Here is a 20,564-nt window from a genome sequence, read left to right on the forward strand (position 1 = left end):
GTTACTTATTTAAAAAAAAATTAAAATCAGACCTAGTGTATCATTTATGAGGTCTCAGATTTGACAAGAAATGCTTCACTCTGCCAGAAAGCAACAGTTTTTAGGACTATGCTGTAGTTCACTGTCTCCACTGTGCTAACAGGAATATTTGGTATGGGAATAAACACTTGCTCAAATCCACTGGAGTGAAGGAGATCCTTGCAAAGCTTCTGAATTCTACATTGCAAAGGCCTGTGGGCTTCCTTATACCTTTTTCTCCTTTCTCTTAATGTCTATTTGTGGTCAGAATATAGCTCTGAGAGCTTCCAAGCAGCTTTTTTTCCTTTTCTGTTTTTGTGGTGGTTAGAGCAGCCAGATGTTGGTCCGTGACCAAAGCTCCAAAGTGCTCTCCTAACACAGATAATAATAGAGAGAAATTGATATTGAGAACAGTTCACCTCTGGCTCACAAAATGGATTTCTTACTGCTGTAAAACCCTCTGAGGCTGAGGAAAAAGTTGAAATGCCAAAGTAACAGCATGGAGTTCCGCAATTTGTGGAGACCTGGATTGTTGAACAAGTTCATGTTGCCATCCTGTGGGTGTATACCAGACCACAGCAGCCTTTCCTGTTTTCCCAGAACCATCTGTAAACAGAGTGAATCCTTCTACTGGTTCTGTAGATGACAGCAGCTTTTGTCCAACAGGTACTTCACTAAAGAATTTCAGTAAAGGGCGTGAAGGTAAATGATAAGCAATTTGTCCCTGAAAATCTGCCATAGCAGCTTGCAATTCATATTTGTGATTCAAACACCACTCAAAATACCAGGATTGTACAGGCTTAAAGATCTGGAAAGACCAACATACACCCATAGTGTTGTGTAAAGAATAGTTAAGAGAATGGGAAAAGGAGAGAGAATGTTATTTGAGGGAAAGCTTATTAATTTTTGTAGGTAGAAAAGTAGTATTCAGGAATAGAACAAATTATAAATACTGATATTTAACTTAGGCCTGTATTTCAGTTCTGTACAAGCTAGTATTACCTATTCCTATTTAAGTTGAATGAATAGAAGAAAAAAGCTATTTGAACTTTGAATAATTTGCCAGTTTGCCAAACTTAGCAATGAACCCAATAAAACACAATGATTTATTGTTTTGTTTGTTTTCTATTGACCCTTGTATACAGGTGAGTTTTTAAATGATTTTTCATGGAAATGCTTTGTTTTAGCCTATCTTTATTTGCGGACCATCAGTCAAAGGAAGAGAATAGCGTCATACTGTGGATGCACATTCATGTCCTTATTTAAGACTGGAGATCTTCCTTCCCCCTCTTACAATACCAGTAAAGGGTATTGTACAATCCTCCCCTGTGCCCAGCACATGGGGCCATACACAGTTTGCCCACTGCTATTTTGGTTTCTCTTTGCTGCTTTTTTTAAATGAGGCACTTGGTGACCATAAGATTTTTAAAATGCTTTTGCTCCAGCACCTCCAAAGGTTTTCTTGTGTTTCTTCCGCAAGAAGAAACTCAACCTCTCTACAACCTCTCTCTGTTTCCTCTCTTAGAGATCAGTAAATTTCTGTTAAATGCTCTGCTTGTAGTACTTTTAAGCCCAGAAGGCTGCCTTCAGTCCCAGAGCTGACATTTCCTGAGGCAGACATTCTGGCACCACTCACAGCATGGACAAAAGCCTCCAACTCAAGGGCTCTGGCTGGAGAGCTGGAGCATGTTCTCTAAAGAAGTCAACTCCAAAGGAATATTTTTCTGACACAGTGTCTTTTTTTTTCTCCTAAGGTAATTGCACAACCTTTCAGGCCCATGGCTATCCTACAGTTTCCAGTCTGTCCTGACTTTACCTCCCTGACAAGTACTACAGTGAAATTGTATTTTTCCCCTCACAGAGCACATTGAGTTCTTGCCTTTGTGATATGGAACACTTGCCAAACTCTGCTGTCAGTGTTTCTAGCTTCCATCCTGTGTGCTTTATTGCCTTATTTCAGCTCAGTAAGAAATGTCATTCTCTCTTAGAGACATACTGTCCCAATGTCTCAGGACTTGGTGTCTTTAGCTCTCTGCGTTCTTCCAGGACAGGATGGAGAAGCCCACCTGAGTGGCTAGGTTGACAACAACTGGGTATCCAGAGGAGCAGAAGCTTTTCCAGAATATCTCCAGTTGCCCAAACCTACCAAAACCCCCACAAAAGACACAAATGCCAACAAAACCTCCCTAACAAAAACCCATGGAAAATTCCAACAATATGGAGGATTATCTGTATACTGGGACAAATATGTATCAAATAAAGCAAAACTGCTCATTCTTTGCATTCACAGATGGGTATTCAATTACGTCAGGAAACTATTTTCCCCCATCACATATTAAGATGCCAATGGCTGGCTCTTCACTTGGCTAGCGTGCCATGGTTTAGACACATTCTCATCAATCATCTCTTCTATTTACTTCCCTGGAACAACATTTTTGTCTTCTCTTTCATTTGCTGACTGGTGAAAATGTTCAGGGACAGAGGCACTGAAGCATTTGTTAATGCAGACTTAAGACTGATTTCTTATTCTAGAATTCATTCTCTGGCCACACAAAGCTCTCTGGAGTTCACTTTCCGAGTTAAACACAAAAGAGGCGTAGAAGGACTTCACAGAAGGCTGTGGTACTTCCTATGGGAGACAAGCCCCCTGATTCGAGTAGAGCAATTTCCCCAGTTACTTTTTTCTTAGAAGGCTGGGAGAGCTCCTTCCTCCAGGAAAAGGTTAGTCCATAAATGGGAAATGCTGATAATAACTGCAGTGACCTCTACAGATAGTCCTGAGAAGCTGTTGTTATGCATGGAACCAAATTAATAACTGCAGACACCTGTCAAAACAGTGATTGCATATCAAGAATGACACCACATGAAAAAGGAGATGTTTGAAACTTCCTTCAAGAATTAGTTTTGGAGTCCTGAGACTTTCCAGGCCGGCTGCAGAAGACTCTGATATGTGCATGCATAATACTTAATGGAAGTCTTTAGATTCACAGATGGACAGTTTTTCCCTTGTTAATGAAGCGTATTTTTTGCTTGACAAGTGGAAAATTTTGCCACCTGTGAAAAGATTAGATAGGGATTTTGAGCGGACTCTTTGTCTGTGACTGAGGTTTTTAGAAATCCTGGCTGTGGGCCAGCTCTCAAGAGGAATATTCTTAATGTTTGTTTTTTCCTATGACTGAGACTGGATCTTCAGATAATTTTGACAATGCCACAACAAATTGTTTTATGGAGAGAACATACTCATATTTCCTAAGTCTCTAGAGTCACTGGAGCACAAGTCTGTGATTCTCATTATATGAACAAGATGTTCTCAATGTTGATACTGCCTTTTCTTTCCAGTATGCTTACAAGGGTTAGGCATAACACATGGAATCCCTTTTGCTTTATTTACTAGCATGGGTAAATTTGCATTTTTCTTTAAAATTTCTTATCACATGTAGTTGGGATTCTGTTCAAGCAAAGACAGATAGAGCACTGAATCAATTTCCTAGGCTTAACTTCAAGGTGTGTTATCCCGCAGTACCTGAGCATCTTCACAATTACTGTTCTTTATGGATCTGGAAAGGATTTTCTAACACTGTTGTTGCTGCTGTTGTGATCCTAATTCCATTTTTTGTTAGCTTTCCCATATCCATATCCTTATTCTTCTGTCTCCACTTCCTTGCTTCCAGTGCTTTCCTGAAGGAAAACATTAATTCTGCTACATTTTTAATGATTTGAGCCTTTCTTAAGTGGTTGATCAATGAAACTTTCAGCACCTTAATTTTCATAAAGCAAACTAAACTGAAGACAGGGAAATTCTGATTATGATATTGTTGTTCCAGCGTTTCATGTAACAATAAGAGGAAATAAGTGGTGCCCCAGTTAAGCTGAAATTCCTATTACAGAAAATATGGATAGGAGGTAGCTTGATACTTTGTATTGCAGCAGCCTTCTTGCTGTCTAGTGCATGTAGGTCACTAAGGCAGGAAGCAAACCTGGAGCAGCAGGAACAGCAAGGACTGTGCAAGTGGTTGGTCTCCATTTCAGATCAAGTATGATCACCAGATTAATCAGGCATGTTCTCCCCTCTTTTGGGAGTGGAGTCTGAAGCTGCATGCCCACCTGGCAGCACTGCTTGTGCGGCACCATTCTCTGTCCTTCTCTGCTAGTGTGTGCTAAGGCTTGGCCTTCATCCCTATCCATTATTCTTACAGGTGATCCCACCCTCTTTATGACTTTCACTGTATCTCTGACTAGCTCTTTTTTCTTTTTCAGGCCACCTGAAACTTCTCTGAGGACTGAGTTCCCAAATAAAACTCAGTAACGTATCTAGTGAACTAGAGCAGTGAGCAGATGGCACGGTCTGTCTGCTCTTCCTAAATAACCTGTTGCACAAGCCTGCAATAAACTCTCTTTCAATTGTTACTGCAGAGAACACTACATGTCTGTGGCACAAGTGCTTTAAGGGAGAAGTCACCTGTACACAAGTGCGATAGGACACTGGCCAGAACACTGAAGTTGTGACTTCAGGCACTGCTGCTTCCTATTTGGTATGTAAGTCTTTTCTCCATATATCAAGATGTTGCTTGCTTCCTCTTTTTCCCTTCTGCACTTAGGCTTTAACTTCCCTTCTTCTTATTCGAGTTGTGGTATTTTCCTCCTAAAGTAACACATTTTCATTCTTCTTCCTTATGGCCCCTGGCTCTAATATTACTTACACCATGTGGTGTAAATTAGGTGCATGTGAAATCATCTTTTCTGCCTGTTTTCTATTGCTTCCATCTTTTTATATCCATTCTGAGCTCTTCATCCTTCACAAAACTTCTTAATATCCCCATAAAACTCCACGCACGCTGTCTCTTGAAGCCTCCTCTCCTCCCTGAGTTATGCACTCCCCTATGAAATCTTTGTCATGCTTCTGTTTTTATCTCCTAAAGATAATTAATGATTTTCCTATTCCTGTTCACTGCTGGTCCTGTCCCACCTCAATAAGACTATTCTGAAACTCACCCATCAAAATTACTTCTTCTCCACTGGTCCTTCTGGATGAAATGACCTTCCTCAACCTAGCCTCCTTATCTATCCTGAGAACCTGCACATTCCTTGCTAGAATCCATTTACATCTAGGATAATTTTAATTTCTTTTTTTAATCTTTGTAATTTGCTATTTGCCATATGGAGTGAATTCCTGACTAAAAAATTGCTTTCTCAGAGTTTTTGCTTCATTGGTATTTTATCTCTTTCTTTCAAGTACTTCATAGAAATGACCTACAATCACCATCTCTGAAAAACCAAGCACATGTAACTGTCCCATGCTGCAGTCTCTCCTAACAGGAATGCATCCATTATCTCATCTGTCCTTGATGCCTAGATAATGATATGACTGATTAGCTACTGCCTGCCTTTAATTCAACTGAGCTGGAAGTTCTAGTGCAGCCTGAGCAATCTGGGTCTTGCTAAGTCCCATGTTTCTGGTCCCACTTTTCATTTGCCCTTAGCACCTCCATCCACTTCATACCTCATAGTGCTACTGCCTCTTTGTCCTGTATCAGATGAACTTTGCTAGCTGTTTGGTAATCCCCTGACCCACTTGACCTGCCACATAATGGGGTGGAGAGAAAATAAGGAAGCGTGTGGGAGAATTTGCTGTCTCGTCAGAAGCAGCAGCCCAGTGCAGCTCAACTTCACCTCTCATGTGGTCCATGTGGTCTGAAGCTTGGGGGTACTTCATTGCCTGACCTCGTGCATACCCTTGTCCCACAGTTGGAAGTACCAGTCTTAGCTGTGGCAGTTGTGAGAGGTCATCACTGAGATACAAAAGCAAGCAAAGAGAGCAGGAACTGTTCATAAGGGTCTGTGAGTGAAGTTTTGGTAAAAGATTCAGTCTGTGTTGAGACAAAACACTGTTGCTGTCTTTTTTGCTCTATGGACAACTAATGAGAGCACACAACCCATAATTTCTACTTTGTCAAGAATTTCAGACATCTAGGGAGGTTTAGTGTAAATATTACAATAACGCGGGAAGGATTAATTGAGCATGCACACCATTTTGTGAGGTGTTAGGTCATGATTAAATGCTCTTTACTGTGTAGTCACATTTTATTACAACTTACATATGTTTGAAACACTGATAGAAAAGAAAGCATGTCACCTATTTACAATCACTACACATTTACATTATATTATTTACAGATAATGAATTTAGTAATATATATGAGCAGAAAATATAGCAAATATCAATATGAAACTGTACAGGGCTTAATCTCATGTCCTTTACTATTGTTGCATTTCACTGTAATAATAAATACAGTTCTATATTTACACATTTTACTTTAAAAATCTATTAAATGAATTTTAACAATTTCAAGTTTAAAACATCTGATCAAAATATTTCAAACATGCTTATAAAAATAAGACACAAAGCCTTTATGACTTTCTGCAAGCTAAAAAAGTTCTGATAAAAGAAGCTTTCTTTATCTAGTCTTTAGAATTATAACATTATTTTGCTTCTCAAATCTCTTTACAAACTTCTTAAATACAGCAAGCTAAAAGGAACTTCAGTGACATTAAGCAGTGCAGCACAGATGGACCCCAGTTAAATTAAAGCTAAGTAAACATAGTAATACATATTGTGCAATGGTTGACTGATTCTCTGTTTAATCCAAAGGGGTTTCAGGCATCGTTCTGCAGCTGTGTGCTGCGCTGCTTCGAAAGCCACAAAAGATAAGGGATTAAGATAAGTACTCAGCTGACTTTATCGTATATAATTTTGAAATTGATTCATTTTTTTTCCTGAAGGATGAACACGTCAGCCAAAGTCAACTGATGCCATCTGTAACTGCAGAACTAAAAACATGCCAGTGTGAATGGACATGAAAATCAAGGCATATCCATTGCTGGCAACAAATTCTTCATTGTGAAAATCCATCCTTTGAGTCCCAGGAAGTTTTATATACAGAAACAGATGAACAACAGAGATCATCTGTAACTGATTACCTTAATTACTGGGCCTAGCCTAACCTTGGTAATGTTAAAAAATTAGTCCCATTCACCTGGAGGTTGAGTGGCCATTAACTGAGCAGTGAGTACTGGGCTATTAAATGTTACTCCTCAGGGAGCTATTTTTAACAAAAAATTTTCCTGTGCATTTTCCTGTCTTAAATGATCAGCTCATTTAAGCAAAAGGTGCCAGCTCCCAAAAAAGAATACAGGAATATCCCCCGATGGCTTGGCCAAGGTCAAAGAATTATATTCTAGGTGACTCTGTTGTCTGAGATATTTCAACAGCAGACTTGGCAAGGACCTGACATCTCTTCTCTTTAACTGGGATGCTTCTGATGTGTAAACATACATGCCCTGGTTCAGCAAAGTAATAACAGATTTAAAGCCAGAGAAGAACTGTTACTCCAATCTAGCCTTTTCCTAAACTAAAACCATCAGAAGTCCCTGAATTTCAACAGCTCCAATTATCTTTTTTGGCGATATATCCAATTTGAATTTAGAGACTTTTGGTGACAGACAGTTTCACTAGCTAATGACCATCTCTGTCAACAATTTGCACCTTTATTTCTATACTCCATACTCCTAATGTCAATTTCCAGCTTATTTTATCAGATTCTCCTCCTCTCAAATGAGTAGTCCTCTGCCTTCAAACTTGTTTCCCAGAAGCAGCTACTTATAAACTGTGCTCAAATCACTTATTTCTTAAGTTGCTTTAAGTTTATGATACTCATATCCTTTTCAATTTCACAATGTTCTTTACAGCACGTAAACGAAATAACTGAAATATCCCAGGAGTGCTTGCATCAGCACTAAGAACACAGACCACACAACCTCTTCACTCCTATTTGATATTGCCTTAGCTCAGGATATTGGGTGTCCTTAGTCAAAAGGTCACAGTGGCCTCTAAACCTTCAACTAACCAATGACCATGAACTAGCAGCTTTCTGTTTCACAGGACAGAGATCATGCCATGAGCAGGTCTATAGTTTTTGTTCCTGGAAAAATTACCTTAAATGAACTCACTATGTGAGTGCCTTTGGTGTCCTTTAATAGCTCTCAACATGCCAATTTTTTTATATTGATGACTTTATATGTAGTATTTTCCACCCTCAAATTGTATGAGTCATCTGCCAATGTTATCATCAGTAATTCTGGGAGTAATTCTACCAGCATGGTAGCAATTCAGGATGAAACTGTGCAGAACCTCATTAGAAAAAATCCATGTGACAATGCCTTGCCATTTAAAATCACATTTTAAATGCTTAACAGGATTTTCATTAACTTCTTTCACATTGTGTTACCTTTTGTACCTTTAGCTGACAATTAAAAATGCTTTGTCAAATTAGATGACTTCCAAAATCCAAACCTGATGCCAGTTAAACCATTTAATCAGCTTTATCAAACACAGAACTTCACCAAAGGGTATTCTGCAGAAACCTTTAGGACTTGAACAGACTGCTCTTCCATTTAGGTATGTTACCGAATGAAGGCCATAAACAGATGCTTATAAACATTGCAATAAACAGGAAAAAAAATAACACAACCCCTGAGAATATCAGGTGATGCTTTGAAAAAAGAAGGTTATAAATTTAACATGCTATTTTTGCTCTTGACCAATTGATGCCCTTTCTGACTAGTGCTACTTTAAAAGAGAGCAGCTGATACAACTGCACAAACTTCAGCACCTTTCAGTTTCTTTCTTCATCTCAGCATTTCAGAAGCAGGCTGAGACGGCTCAAGTATTGGATTTTCAGCCTGCCACAAGTGTTGTCACTGTTTTCTGATGTGTGTAACTGAAATTCAGAAGCACTCTCTAAGACTGTATGCACACATCCACACTTACTTTCAGGATTAAAAATTTTGTAAACAGAAGTATTTTCTGTACCGCCACTGAAACTAGTGACAGGGAACGAATGCGACTGACGAAAGATTGCAGCCTTCTGTCATTTGATAGGATGATGGCATTAATGAATTGCTGGTGGGCATATCATACGATATGCTGGCACTTGTGAAGGTCACCAATGCTTGGGTTGAGTCGCAAGATTGTTTTTCTATGTCTTCTGAATTCACAGAGATCAGACTAGTGTGTTTTGATCTTCGCCATAACAAAGTTTGCTTTCGCAGACTTCCAAAATCCTCCTTAAAGTGTGGATTGAAAAGTATATAAAGCAGTGGGTTTAGACATGCTGGCAGCGGGACAATCACTAGAAGTATTGACTTAATCACTTCTGGGCTGATAAACGTGAGGTTTAGTAAGGAGGAAAAAGATAAAAAGGCCACAGGGCAATAAAGAATGCAATTAGTAAAAAGTAGCAAGGCTACATGTTTGACCATAGAGCAATCCCAAATGTTGTCTAGTTCACCCTTTTCTAAACTACAATAGAGCTTTGTATAAGCAATAGTCATTACCAGAAAACAAAGGGAGTTCAGTAATACCAGTGCTACCATGTAGCCCATAGCAGTGGATTCTCCAAACGGTAGTGGTAAACAAAGCGGAGAAATCCCATACTCAGTTCCAGTGAGAAATGGTATCACTGCAATGATTAGTGCCAACATAAAGCAAAAGAAAATGCCAATTTTTGCACTAGCAATGGAGGATTTTGTTTCAAACTTTGCAGCATGCTTTAAAGAGAATGCACGTTCAAGTGCAGCTAGGGTAAGGAGCAAAATGGAAGCCTCCGAAGCAAAAATGGAGAGAAGGCCAGTTATTTGGCAACCAATTCCACTTTCCCACTGTGCTCCATACTGAGCAAAGCTACCAAAAGTTGATGCATCCACGCTAGCCAGTACTCCACTGGCCAGACCCATCAAGGCATTTACAACAGCTATTAAACCAATCAAAAGTTTTATGGAGGACATATCCAATGGAGATCCGAAAACGGTAGCAGACACCAGTGCATTGCAAATTAAGGTCAAACCCACTATAGTCCACACTCCAATTCTAATTAACCAGCTACCAAACAGATGGTCACAGGGTTTAAAGGGACCTGAAATGACAAAATAAAAAGGATAAGGAAAACCCATGTTAACTAAAAATTTTTGTGCTTTCTAAGACATTGAAGTTCATGCTTCTTGCAGATTCTCAGCATAGCCGAGCAGCGAATTTTAATTCCAAAAGGGGAGCTGGAAATTTGCTCTTCCTTTGGAGTAATCTGAGACCTTGATAACGTGCTGCTAAATGTGCACTGCATGTTGCATTACTGGTGCACATGAATCTTTGTCCTTCAACATGAATAGTCTATGGGTTTCTTTTTGTGCCTAGCAGTACAAATGCAATGTGAATGTCAATTTTGTGGTTTCAAGAAATGCTGTGATATTTGCCAGTGTGTGAAAAAAGCTAAAAACATTCTCACTATATTAGGCCAGGTTGCTAATGAGTCTTTAGTGAAGTGCAATGTAATGGATATGGACTGATGCACGCTGACTACCTTACAACACGTCATTACACAATCCAAGAAAATTGAGGCTCTCTTTGCATTTGGAAGTGCTGCCTTTTTGGATATCCTGTAGCTAAAGTCAGGTCATTATGGCTGAAGCCTGCTGTATATTCTCATAGAATTGAGGTGCATATGCTGTGCAGTTGAAGCTGAATGCTCTGCAGTCTGAGAGACATTACTTATCTCCGTACAAGTGACCAAAGAAAGTCCTTCACAGTGGTCTGTGCTTTTCCATGAAGACTTAAAATGCCGCAGCTGAAATGTGCTCCATATGACTATGGCTGTTGCCATCAAGCATAAGGATCTATTGTGTCAGTTTTTAAGTTACTGTTTGAAAGATCAAAGCTAAACTTTTGGGTCTGGTGATAACTCACCTCGAAGACAGCAATGTTTTCACGAACTCAGGAGTTATATTTAGGCCATCAGAGAATATGTGCCAGTCAAATGTCCCTATCCTTTGGCTTCCTACCTTTTCTATTCCTCTTTATGTAACTTCAAAAAATTTACTATTATTTGCTGTTGCAAATAAGAATCTTGGCTTGAAATGAATGCTGAAGTACAAGTTGTCGCTTGCTTTTGTTTTTCCGTTCATGTTTCATAATCAAAGAATGGCTAGGGAAAACATTTGCTGAATCAAGCAAGCAAAACTTATGACCATGGCTGCTACAGCTAGAAGTGATGTTCCAAAGGCATGTTTCTTTCCTTTCCTTAAATGAAACTTCCAGTGGAATTGGTGGCCAGTAGCTTTGCTATTCCATTGGTATATTTCTTTTTCCTTTCTGTTACACTTTGAATCCAGGGATGTACTATTTTATAAAGAAAATGACAGTGCTGGGTGTCCTTCCTGAGGGATTGTGTACATCGATGCAGTAGTGCTTGGTATTTCCTAGACAATGAACTAAACTGTATGTTGTTCAAGTTGCTCACATGTAAAATAAGTCAATGAAGTTCAGGAGAATTACTTTAGCTTTACAAAAGGCTGAGTGAGCAAAGATTCTGTTGCCTTTCTCATCTGTTTCTTAGTGGAAGAGTCTTTCCTTTCCCATTCCCTTGATATGGGGATCAATTCTGGTGAAAAGGGGCCCAGAGTAAGTATCTGTTTGATGACTGGGTAAAGCTTTTGTTACACTCATAGATGAATTTAGTAGCTGAATAGTTTTCTGGAGTTTAATGCAAAATTTTATATTATTGTGCAATGTATTTGTATTAAACTCATCAAATTACTGCACAATGTCATGTTGTTGTCCTAGTATCAGATTCTGAATTTGTTCTGCATTTAGAATATCTGATAACACTGTCCTTGGATTCCCATCTGCCTGACAGTTTCATACCTGGAGAAGGTGAGCATTGCACTGAATGATGAGATTTCAAATCTTCTTCAAAGTCAAGAAAAAAATCCTCAAAATCACGTTCATCTATAGGGGAGAAAAGACCCAGATTTGTTACTGCAATTTTCAGGAAAACTTCTTTTAGTAAAAATTGCGAAAATTCCCATGGCATTTAAGGCCTGGTCTTGTCCCTTTGCCTGCCAAACTGTGAGCAGAAGCAGACGTATGCCTACTTGGTTTTGAATTACTGCGCTTGGGATTATTTAAAAAGTAGGCATCATTACTTCTCTGAAAATAATCACTAAAAGACACATTCTCTTTAACCTACTTTGCAGTGTGATGACTGCCTAGGAAGGAGTTTAAAATACAAATTCTGCTATTGTGTCAGGCTACTAAGAATCAATCAAGTTTTCTGTGCTTCCTATGTCATCACTCTAGCACATATTCTCTCTAATGCTTCTGTTCTTGCTAAACTCTGAGACTTACTGGTTTGCAGGGCCAGAGACAGCGCAGAAAGCAAATCTGTGCACCTACGTAACAGACAACCTGTCAAGTAACAGACCTTGTGCTAAAGGGGAAGAGAAGTATAGTAGTCTTGTGTCTTGGAGAGCAACTACACTCTCTGGCAACCCTAAATGTATGTACAGACTGAGGAACGAGAGGCTGGAAATCAGTGCTGCAGAAAGGGACCTGGGGGTCCTGGTCGATGGCAAGTTGAACATGAGTCAGCAGTGCCCTGGCAGCCAGGAGGGCCAACTGTGTCCTGGGGGGCATCAGGCAAAGCATCACTAGCTGGTCAAGGGAGGGGATTGCCCTGCTCTGCTCTGCACTGGTGCAGCCTCACCTTGAATACTGTGTGCAGTTTTGGGAGCCACAACAGAAGAAAGATATTAAGCTGCTAAGAGAGTGTCCAAAGGAGGGCAATGAGGATGGTGAAGTGTCTGGAGGGGAAGCCGTATGAAGAGTGGCTGAGGTCACTTGGTCTGTTCAGCCTGGAGAAGAGGAGACTGAGGAGAGAACTCACTGTGGTCTTCAATATACTCCTGAGGGGAGGCAGAGGGGGCACGAACTGATCACTCTCATGACCAGTGACAGGACTCGAGGAAATGACATGAAGCTGAGTTCAGGGGAGGTTTAGGTAAGATATCAGGAAAAGGTTTTTCACCAAAAAGGTGGCTGGACACTGGAACAGGTTCCCCAGGGAACTGGTCACAGCACCAACCCTGTCTGAGTTCAAGAAGCATTTGGACAATGCTCTCAGGCATACAGTGTGATTCTTGGGGTGTCCTGTGCAGGGCAAGGAGTCAGACTCAATGATCATAACGTGTCCTTTCCAACTCAGCATATTCTATGATTCTAGGAAAAAGCATGCCAAAGTAGCCACTTAAGCTGTAAATCACCCTGAAGCATGTGGGTAAGCGAAGTATGTGTTGCTACTTCTGAGGCTGGCAAGAAGCTACATCTTTGCTAGCCTGTTCCTGTATGGAGTTACATACTAGCTGCACTTCCCTGTCTCTAATATAAAGGGAAGATTTCATTTCCCACATTAATATAGCTACTGTTTGGACAAAAAGGTGAGGGAGTGAGATTTTTGAACGGCAGACCTAAAATAATGAGTTTGTTAAGCATAGGAATGCTTTAATAAGACATTATTGGGCAAGAGAGAGGGCGAGCCTCTGTGACTGTAAAGAGTACTGGATTTAACATCACAGGTTGCTTGCAGCCCGCAGGTAGATTTAAAAGCCTAAGATGATGGTTACCTTGAATTTGTAACAGCCCAGCATCCTTCCTGTGAAAATCATCAATGCTGCTATTCTCATCTTTGTTCCATTGGCTGGAGATTTTGTAGTGGCTCTCACAAGCTCCAAAGGCACAGCACTGATAAGCATAAGGCATTTCCATGACCCTGTAGAAGAATAAGGAAGCATGCCATGATACTGCTTTAACACTAGAATTATTGGATTGTACTGCTCCTTTACCATCAGCACAAAGGAAATCGTTTAAATATCCAGGACTGAAAGTAAAAACATCTGAGTAAAAATCAGTCATGATAATACAAAATAACGACTTGCATATCAAATTCCACTTCAGAAATGCAGATGATTTCTAGGCTAATTTTAGTAAAGCAACAATGAAGTTTTTTCATGTGTTTTCATAGGAGACATGAAAGTGGGAGATCTATGCCTTGCCACTGAGCGAATATTACTTATATTTCTATTTTATGATTTTTAATGATTTTACTGTGTAACTCAACAGTTTCTCTAACAGTTACTTTCTTAATGGTTTCTTTTAAAAAAAGCAGATGCAAAGATCCCAATTGATCTACTAGCCTAACAAGCAAAATCAAAAAACTTCCAAAATGGAATTTCTCCAATTTTGGGAGAACGAGTTCTTTTGGAATTCAAGCTTTATTCATGTCTTTCCATATCCAACCCTTTTCACAGTAAGATGGCAAAAAGGAGATTGTGTCTTGTGCACAGATCAAGACAGCAGTGTTCCAAACCAAAAGGTGAGTGAATCAGAATTTCGTACTGTGTGTGAAAATATATCACTGAGAGAAAGGTTTTACTTTATTAATTGTCTTAGAAGTGAGCACAGCTCTTGAAGGACACTGGATGCTCATTTATAACTCTTAAGATCATTAGTATTCCTAACACATAACTGAATATATATGTCAGTGAGTTCCAATGATTATGAGGGTTTCTTTTGTCAGAAAATTGCACATTTCTAGTATGCTGTGAATTTAATTCCTTTGGGGATGTGCAAATTCTGGGGTAGCACAGGAGAATTACATATATCTGAGTTCTATAGACTACTTCTTCAATTCTGTAGATATATTTTATGCTTTGGAAGCAGAGCTATTTAATTTGCACAGTTTGCCAATAGCACATAGTAAAACCTAGCAACTCACCTTAATCCTGAAAGCCCAATAAACCAAAAAATTCAAAGATAAATAGGTGATTAGAAGCTATTCTGACTTGATTTAAAAGGAATAAAGTAGAATTAGATCCTCCTATCAGATTACTTTCAAGGGGTTAATCGTGTAAATTAACATAATGAGTGTAATAAGCAACCTCTAACCCCTAGGAAATCTGCAAAGAAATCAGGCTGAATCAGGCCCAGTGCCAAAAGGACTTAAACTTGTGCACTAGCCAAAAGCAGGTACAAAGGAGAACAAACAGAACCTTGAGCCCCAAAGTGATTTTTTAATTAGTTCAATTTGGGGCATTTAGATTCTAATATACTTACATTTCTGATGGGAATTAACCAGAATAATCTGTACCCTTGTACCCAAGACAAAATTTTTAGGGTACTCAATAAAAGTTCAAGATAACCAAGATCTAACTATGAAGCAACCTCATGCCAGCAGATTTAAATTCTTCATTTTAACTCATTCTTGTCCACATGCCATATTTTAAAATAAGGAGATTATCTTGATTAAACATTTTTGAACACTTTTCCCAGAAGCCCTTCTTAAATAACCTATTATTATACCCATAGATTACTAGACTAACCCATAGCTAATCATTTGGGATAAAAACAATCCCAACCCCCAACAAGAAATGCCCTTTTTTGGAACAAAAAAAAAATTTATCAAAAGAAACACTGACAGTTCTGTGAAGTGATGTCTGCAACTTGTGCCTTCAGACCTTTTGGAAGACATTGATGTAGTTACGGGAATGAACAGTTAGTGGATATTTTAGGCTCAAGGGACTAAGAGAAATGTATTCTCTGGTTATTCAAGCAGCTCTATGTACTTAATAATTACAGATTTCCAGATGCTGTTGTGCTTCTACTTGCCTGCTGGCCTGTCATACCCTGGAAATGCAGACCTCTCACATTGTACTGGTCGACTACTTTGATGATGCAGCCAAAAACATCCACGGCTTTTAAATGATCTTTATAGAGCAAGACTCCCACTCTTATTCTCTCTGTAGGTATTTCTAGCATACTTTCTTAAACTGAACAGTTTTAGTTTGTTTGTTTGTTTTTCTCCCTCTGTGTTACTAAGATACACATATAATCCTCAAATTAGCAAATGCTGCTGAATCTACGTGCAAAGTATAATTGCACACAATGGCTGCGACCCAGAACACAGAGGACAAAACATACTTTGCAATGCAGGGAAATGGGTATCAGTTCTTTCTTGCAAAAGGTACATTAAAAAAAAAGAAAAAAAAGGAAGGAACTCTCAGAACTCTCAGAGGTGTACAGTACTGGAAGCAGTCCAGATAAGCTAGTGCTTATTTGATGTGGGTAATTAGATTTGGACTTTGTCAAATTAAACTCTTTTAGAAACACTGGCTGAATTTATTTTTATATACTGCTTATCTTATTAGTGATATCGGCATTCTTGATAATTTCTTTGCCTCTAGCAAGGAATGCCTCTTTTTTTTTCTCTTTTTAGATTAAGCAGCAGAGGACACAAGGTTGTTTTCTACCTCAGACAGGTGTGGGGTTGATGGTGAACAGGAAGGCACAGTTATGATGAATGGAGCAAAGCACTGAGTTCTTTACAGCGCTGAATCAAAGCATCAGATCAAGAAGGAAGGAGTGGCTGGCAGCGTGACTGCTTCCTCAAGGCTTGTCATAATAGGCTGGGCTCAGCTCTGTAGGGTGTACTAGTGCTATTGATGAAAATGGGGAAGAGGATGCTCAGCTCTTTCATGTGTCTGTATTGATCAATTTAGATGAGTAGGAAGTTTTTATACAGGAATTCGTCTTTAATGTTGTAACCACTGTCTAGTTACAACAATTACGAAGGAAAAAATATAATTTTGTTTTAGATCTCTGTTCAGGTTTGGTGCTCCATGCATTATCTGTGCAGTGATCCTCTGTGAAGTCTTGATTTTCTTTCGAATTATGGTAAAAGTCATGCAGACTGTAGGTCAGGAGTTTACCCTATTCTCTCCTGATTGGATATAATTTGTTTACAGATGTTAATCAACTCTAGATATATTAATCATACTTTGAATACTTTTTTTAAGACTTAAGTTAGTTGGACACATACTTTTTAACAATTTACCCAGACTAAATGCACTGTACTTTCATTTGAGCAATGTTCACAATTTTAGCAATGGAAAAATCATATAAAGTATATTTTTGAGAAAAGAATTTAAAAAAATAGTTAATTCAGTTGAATAATGGATTATTCTAGGACTACTGCAGCATCTCTTATAGCTCTAGGTTATGGTATATACATCACTATATACTTGGCAGGTTGGAGTAATGCATTTTCTTGTGTTCACATTCTCTTGAAGAAACTTCAATTATTTTAGAATTGTCACCTGCCTCAATTTCTGGGTAAAGTCTGTGAGAGAAGAAAAAGCATGGTATAAGCTCAGCCTCAACCATTCATGATATCTTACGGTACTAGCCTCTTGACCTGTTGGACCCATCTCAAGATCCCTAGTGTAAGAGAGACGTAAGGCCTCTAGAATGTTAATGTTATGAAGCGGTTTCATGCACTGTGATGAAGTCAGTACCCGATCTCCTCTGTGACAAACTACAAGTTTTGGGTTTATTAAGACTTTTAAGGCATTACTTCCTAACCTCGGAAACATTTTTTGCAGCTCTTATCTCAGTTCATATTAACATGTCATCATAGAAGTGTTCTAGGGTGGATTCCTCCAGTGCGGAATACAGAGGCTTAATCAGCTCCACACTTCTATTCATGACTCCCTTATTGATAACTCCAAACACTCCAGTCTTCTTCATTAGTGGTAACGTCTTCAGCTGTTTGCCTGCTAAGACTCTTGGGACTTCTCCAGTGCAAAAGGCAAACCTAATGAAGACATAAGGATGGAGCATCCATCTTTGGAGATACTCAGAAGCTGTCTGGACATGGTCCTGGGCAAGTGGCTCCAGGTGACCCTGCCTTAGCAAGTGGTTGGACAAGATGGCCTCTAAAGGTCCCTTCCAACCTCAACCACTCTGTGATTCTGTAACTATGTGCACACTGTTCAGCTGTTTCATATTTTATGATACTGAGCTTCTTACAGTACAACATGATAAAATGTATGTTGCACTTGGCATCCTCTAATTAAAATATAAAAATGAAGGGAGAGTTAGACACTTCCAAATACCCTGAATTCAGAGAGAAAACTCTCTTTGCTGTGACCCTGAAATTAATTCAGTTGGTTAGAGCACGGTGCTAATAAAGCCAAGGTCATAGGTTCAATACCCATACAGGGCACGATCATCTAGTGGCTGGCAGAGCTGCAAATGATCTTTAGAGGACACTTCCTTCCTGTATCACAGAGGACCCAGCAGAAATTATTAGTATCAAAGTGTGTTAGTAATAATGGCAAAGTATTATCTGAATCTTAATCAAAAGATTACAGAAAAATCATTTTCAAACCAGTAAAATCTTCTGGACTTTCACGAGTATATTCTTCCCTTGTATTTTCTGAGTTCTCATTAAATAAAATGGAAGTTCTGCAAGCACAGTTCAGTAGAAGAAGGACATATCACTAAGCTGCCAGAGATATTGTTTTAACAGCTTTTGAAACATATCAACAGGAAGCAGATGTGGCTCGTACTAAGCAAGTATTGAGGTTAATATTTCAAAACCCTTCACAGTTTCTTCAGTTATAAGTGAGCATAATAAAATAAGTCTATCATTTTTATCATATTTGCTTTAGTTTTAATGGCACAGATCAAAGACTGGCAATACGAAGTAACATGCATTACACACTGACACACCTTCCATTGCACATGAACACAAATGTGGCTTATTAGTTTTAATCATATACTCACTTGAGTTCTGGAAAATTTTCAGATGTTATCAAACTTTGTAGGGCATGATTTCCTGTTAATTTTAAATGAGTTAAACCATGTAGCCCCGTCACAGGAAAAGAGGACAAAAGGTTGGATGACACATCCCTGCATAACAGCAAATAAAAATCAGCTTATGGTTTTCATTTTTTTCTTCAGCAGCAGAAGTGTCACATTGGAAAAACAGGTTAAACTTTTCTAACTCAATAAAAATGCCCGCATTAAACAGAGGCCCCAGTCAGCAGAACAAAGTTACAGCATGGCTCAGGAGCACACAACTATATATCCAGCAGAAAGCTAACAGTAATATCTAGCAGTTAGTTGGGTCTCTGTTGCCAAATTTTGACTCCAAATGTTCACAGTGCCAGTTTTGAGACTAGCAAATGAATTTAAAATCTGTTCATTAGACTGTCTGAATTCAAAGGAGCCAGTGCCAGAACAGCTTCCCACAGTTTAGAAGATTCAGTGGAATGACAGAGGGCATGGCTGCCCTGAAAGCTCCATAAGGAGGAGGTGAAGTTTATGGGGAAGATGTAAGTTTCAGGGTAGGACAGGTCTGGGCTGGAGCAGACGAAGATGACATTTCCAAGCTGAGGTTTGTCTGAGTAGCTGAGGGAAGACAGTGTCGATGAACACTAGTTGCTGATGTTTTGACCACTAACTGCTCTGCCTGAACTCACTAAAGAAGAGAAACTGTTTTGTCAAATGAGGAACAAAGAAATAAAAGTGTACACTGAAAAAAGTTTCTTATTTAATTTTTAATCCAATTCTTCAGTCTTGAAACATAACTAACAGGAAATATTCCCCACTCCTACAACAAACTAAACTGCTAACAAACTGAATGAAGAAAGGTAGATGCACTGATAATCTTCATGGACCCCAAATCATGCTGATGACACAGGGTTGTATGCAGCTTTGCCATAATATCTATGGGAACTGGTGAAGTACAAGAAAGCAGACATTTAGATATTGATTCAACAGACCAGATGATCAGAACAAAAAAAGCCTCCATTTCTGCTGGGGCACCAAGCTATTATATTTTTGTATGCTCTTGCAAGAAAAATGCAAAAATCTGAATGCAAAAGATATACAAATACTTACAGTTTGATCAGAGATGGTAAAGAGGAGAAGGCATTGGGGTGAATAATTTTAATTTTGTTCCAAGCCAAATCCCTACAAGAAAAGTGAGTAGAAAATGACATACCCACTGAATGATTATGGAAGTTTTCAAACACTTGATTAGGATGCTTAAATATAAAAAAGGTATTAATTACAGTTAAATATTTTCAGTAAGTTTCTGCATATCTCATAGTGCAAAATGTTTTTTTCATTTTTAAGTTGTTAGTCAGTTGTGGTGTTAGTTGTTAAACTGACAGTGTTCTTAAAATATCTTAATGCCTTCCAGTCTAAGGCTTTTCAGTCTGCTTCACAGCCTCCTAAGGCAGCAGAAAAGAAGGGTGGTTTATATGGACTAAGTCTTCTAAGATGTTCTCATGATATGACTAAGAACAGCAAATCCATGGTCAGTAGGCCTTCCTTCCTAAGCTCAATTTTCACTGCCCCTGAAAAATCAAAAAGACTAAAAGCAACTCTTAAAAAAAGTATGCATTCAATTCTGAAAAAACTTATAACCATGATTAATTTCTTGACAAAATTACTCTGCTAGCACATATGTCTGTGTGAAAACTAGAAACCTGCATATGACTGGACTCTATGTATTAAGACACTGTTCTCTAAAAAGGACTTCATGCTCCCTAGAGCTGATTATAATGTGAACCTGTCAACAGATACCATCTTTAGCTTGGTATCTCTCTCTACCTCCAACAGAAACATTTAAAAGTAACAGTTTTTACAGCTATAATAATATAGCTACAATATACAGATGTGTGTATTTTAATTAATTGCTGCAGATGTTAAACTTCATCATGTTTGTTCTCCTTTCACAGTTATGATCTAATGGGTGAAAGGTCAAAGTGTGGAAAAACTGAAATAAGGATCTTTCAGGATACCTAATGGACAG

At 38.8% G+C, this 20,564-nt stretch overlaps 1 protein-coding gene across 4 annotated transcripts in view; it reads right to left on the reverse strand.

Annotated features, from left to right (window-relative positions):
• Window positions 1–6,047: 6,047 nt before the first annotated feature.
• LGR5 (leucine rich repeat containing G protein-coupled receptor 5) overlaps window positions 6,048–20,564 on the reverse strand; it is an 88,884-nt gene continuing 74,367 nt past the window's right edge. For 2 of the 4 annotated variants that reach the window (XM_017832820.1, XM_017832821.1), the window contains 5 exons: window positions 19,646–19,717; window positions 18,527–18,652; window positions 13,528–13,673; window positions 11,771–11,854; window positions 6,048–9,989 (listed from right to left, as the gene is read on the reverse strand). In XM_017832820.1, the coding sequence (XP_017688309.1) occupies window positions 8,899–9,989; window positions 11,771–11,854; window positions 13,528–13,673; window positions 18,527–18,652; window positions 19,646–19,717 (1,519 nt within the window). In that variant the 3' untranslated portion in view covers window positions 6,048–8,898. The remainder of the gene's footprint in view (window positions 9,990–11,770; window positions 11,855–13,527; window positions 13,674–18,526; window positions 18,653–19,645; window positions 19,718–20,564) is intronic. The other 2 variants (XM_017832822.1, XM_017832823.1) reach the window with 2 other exon arrangements.

This window comes from Lepidothrix coronata, unplaced genomic scaffold (genome assembly GCF_001604755.1).
Source record: "Lepidothrix coronata isolate B3197 unplaced genomic scaffold, Lepidothrix_coronata-1.0 Scaffold206, whole genome shotgun sequence".
NCBI lineage: Eukaryota > Metazoa > Chordata > Aves > Passeriformes > Pipridae > Lepidothrix > Lepidothrix coronata.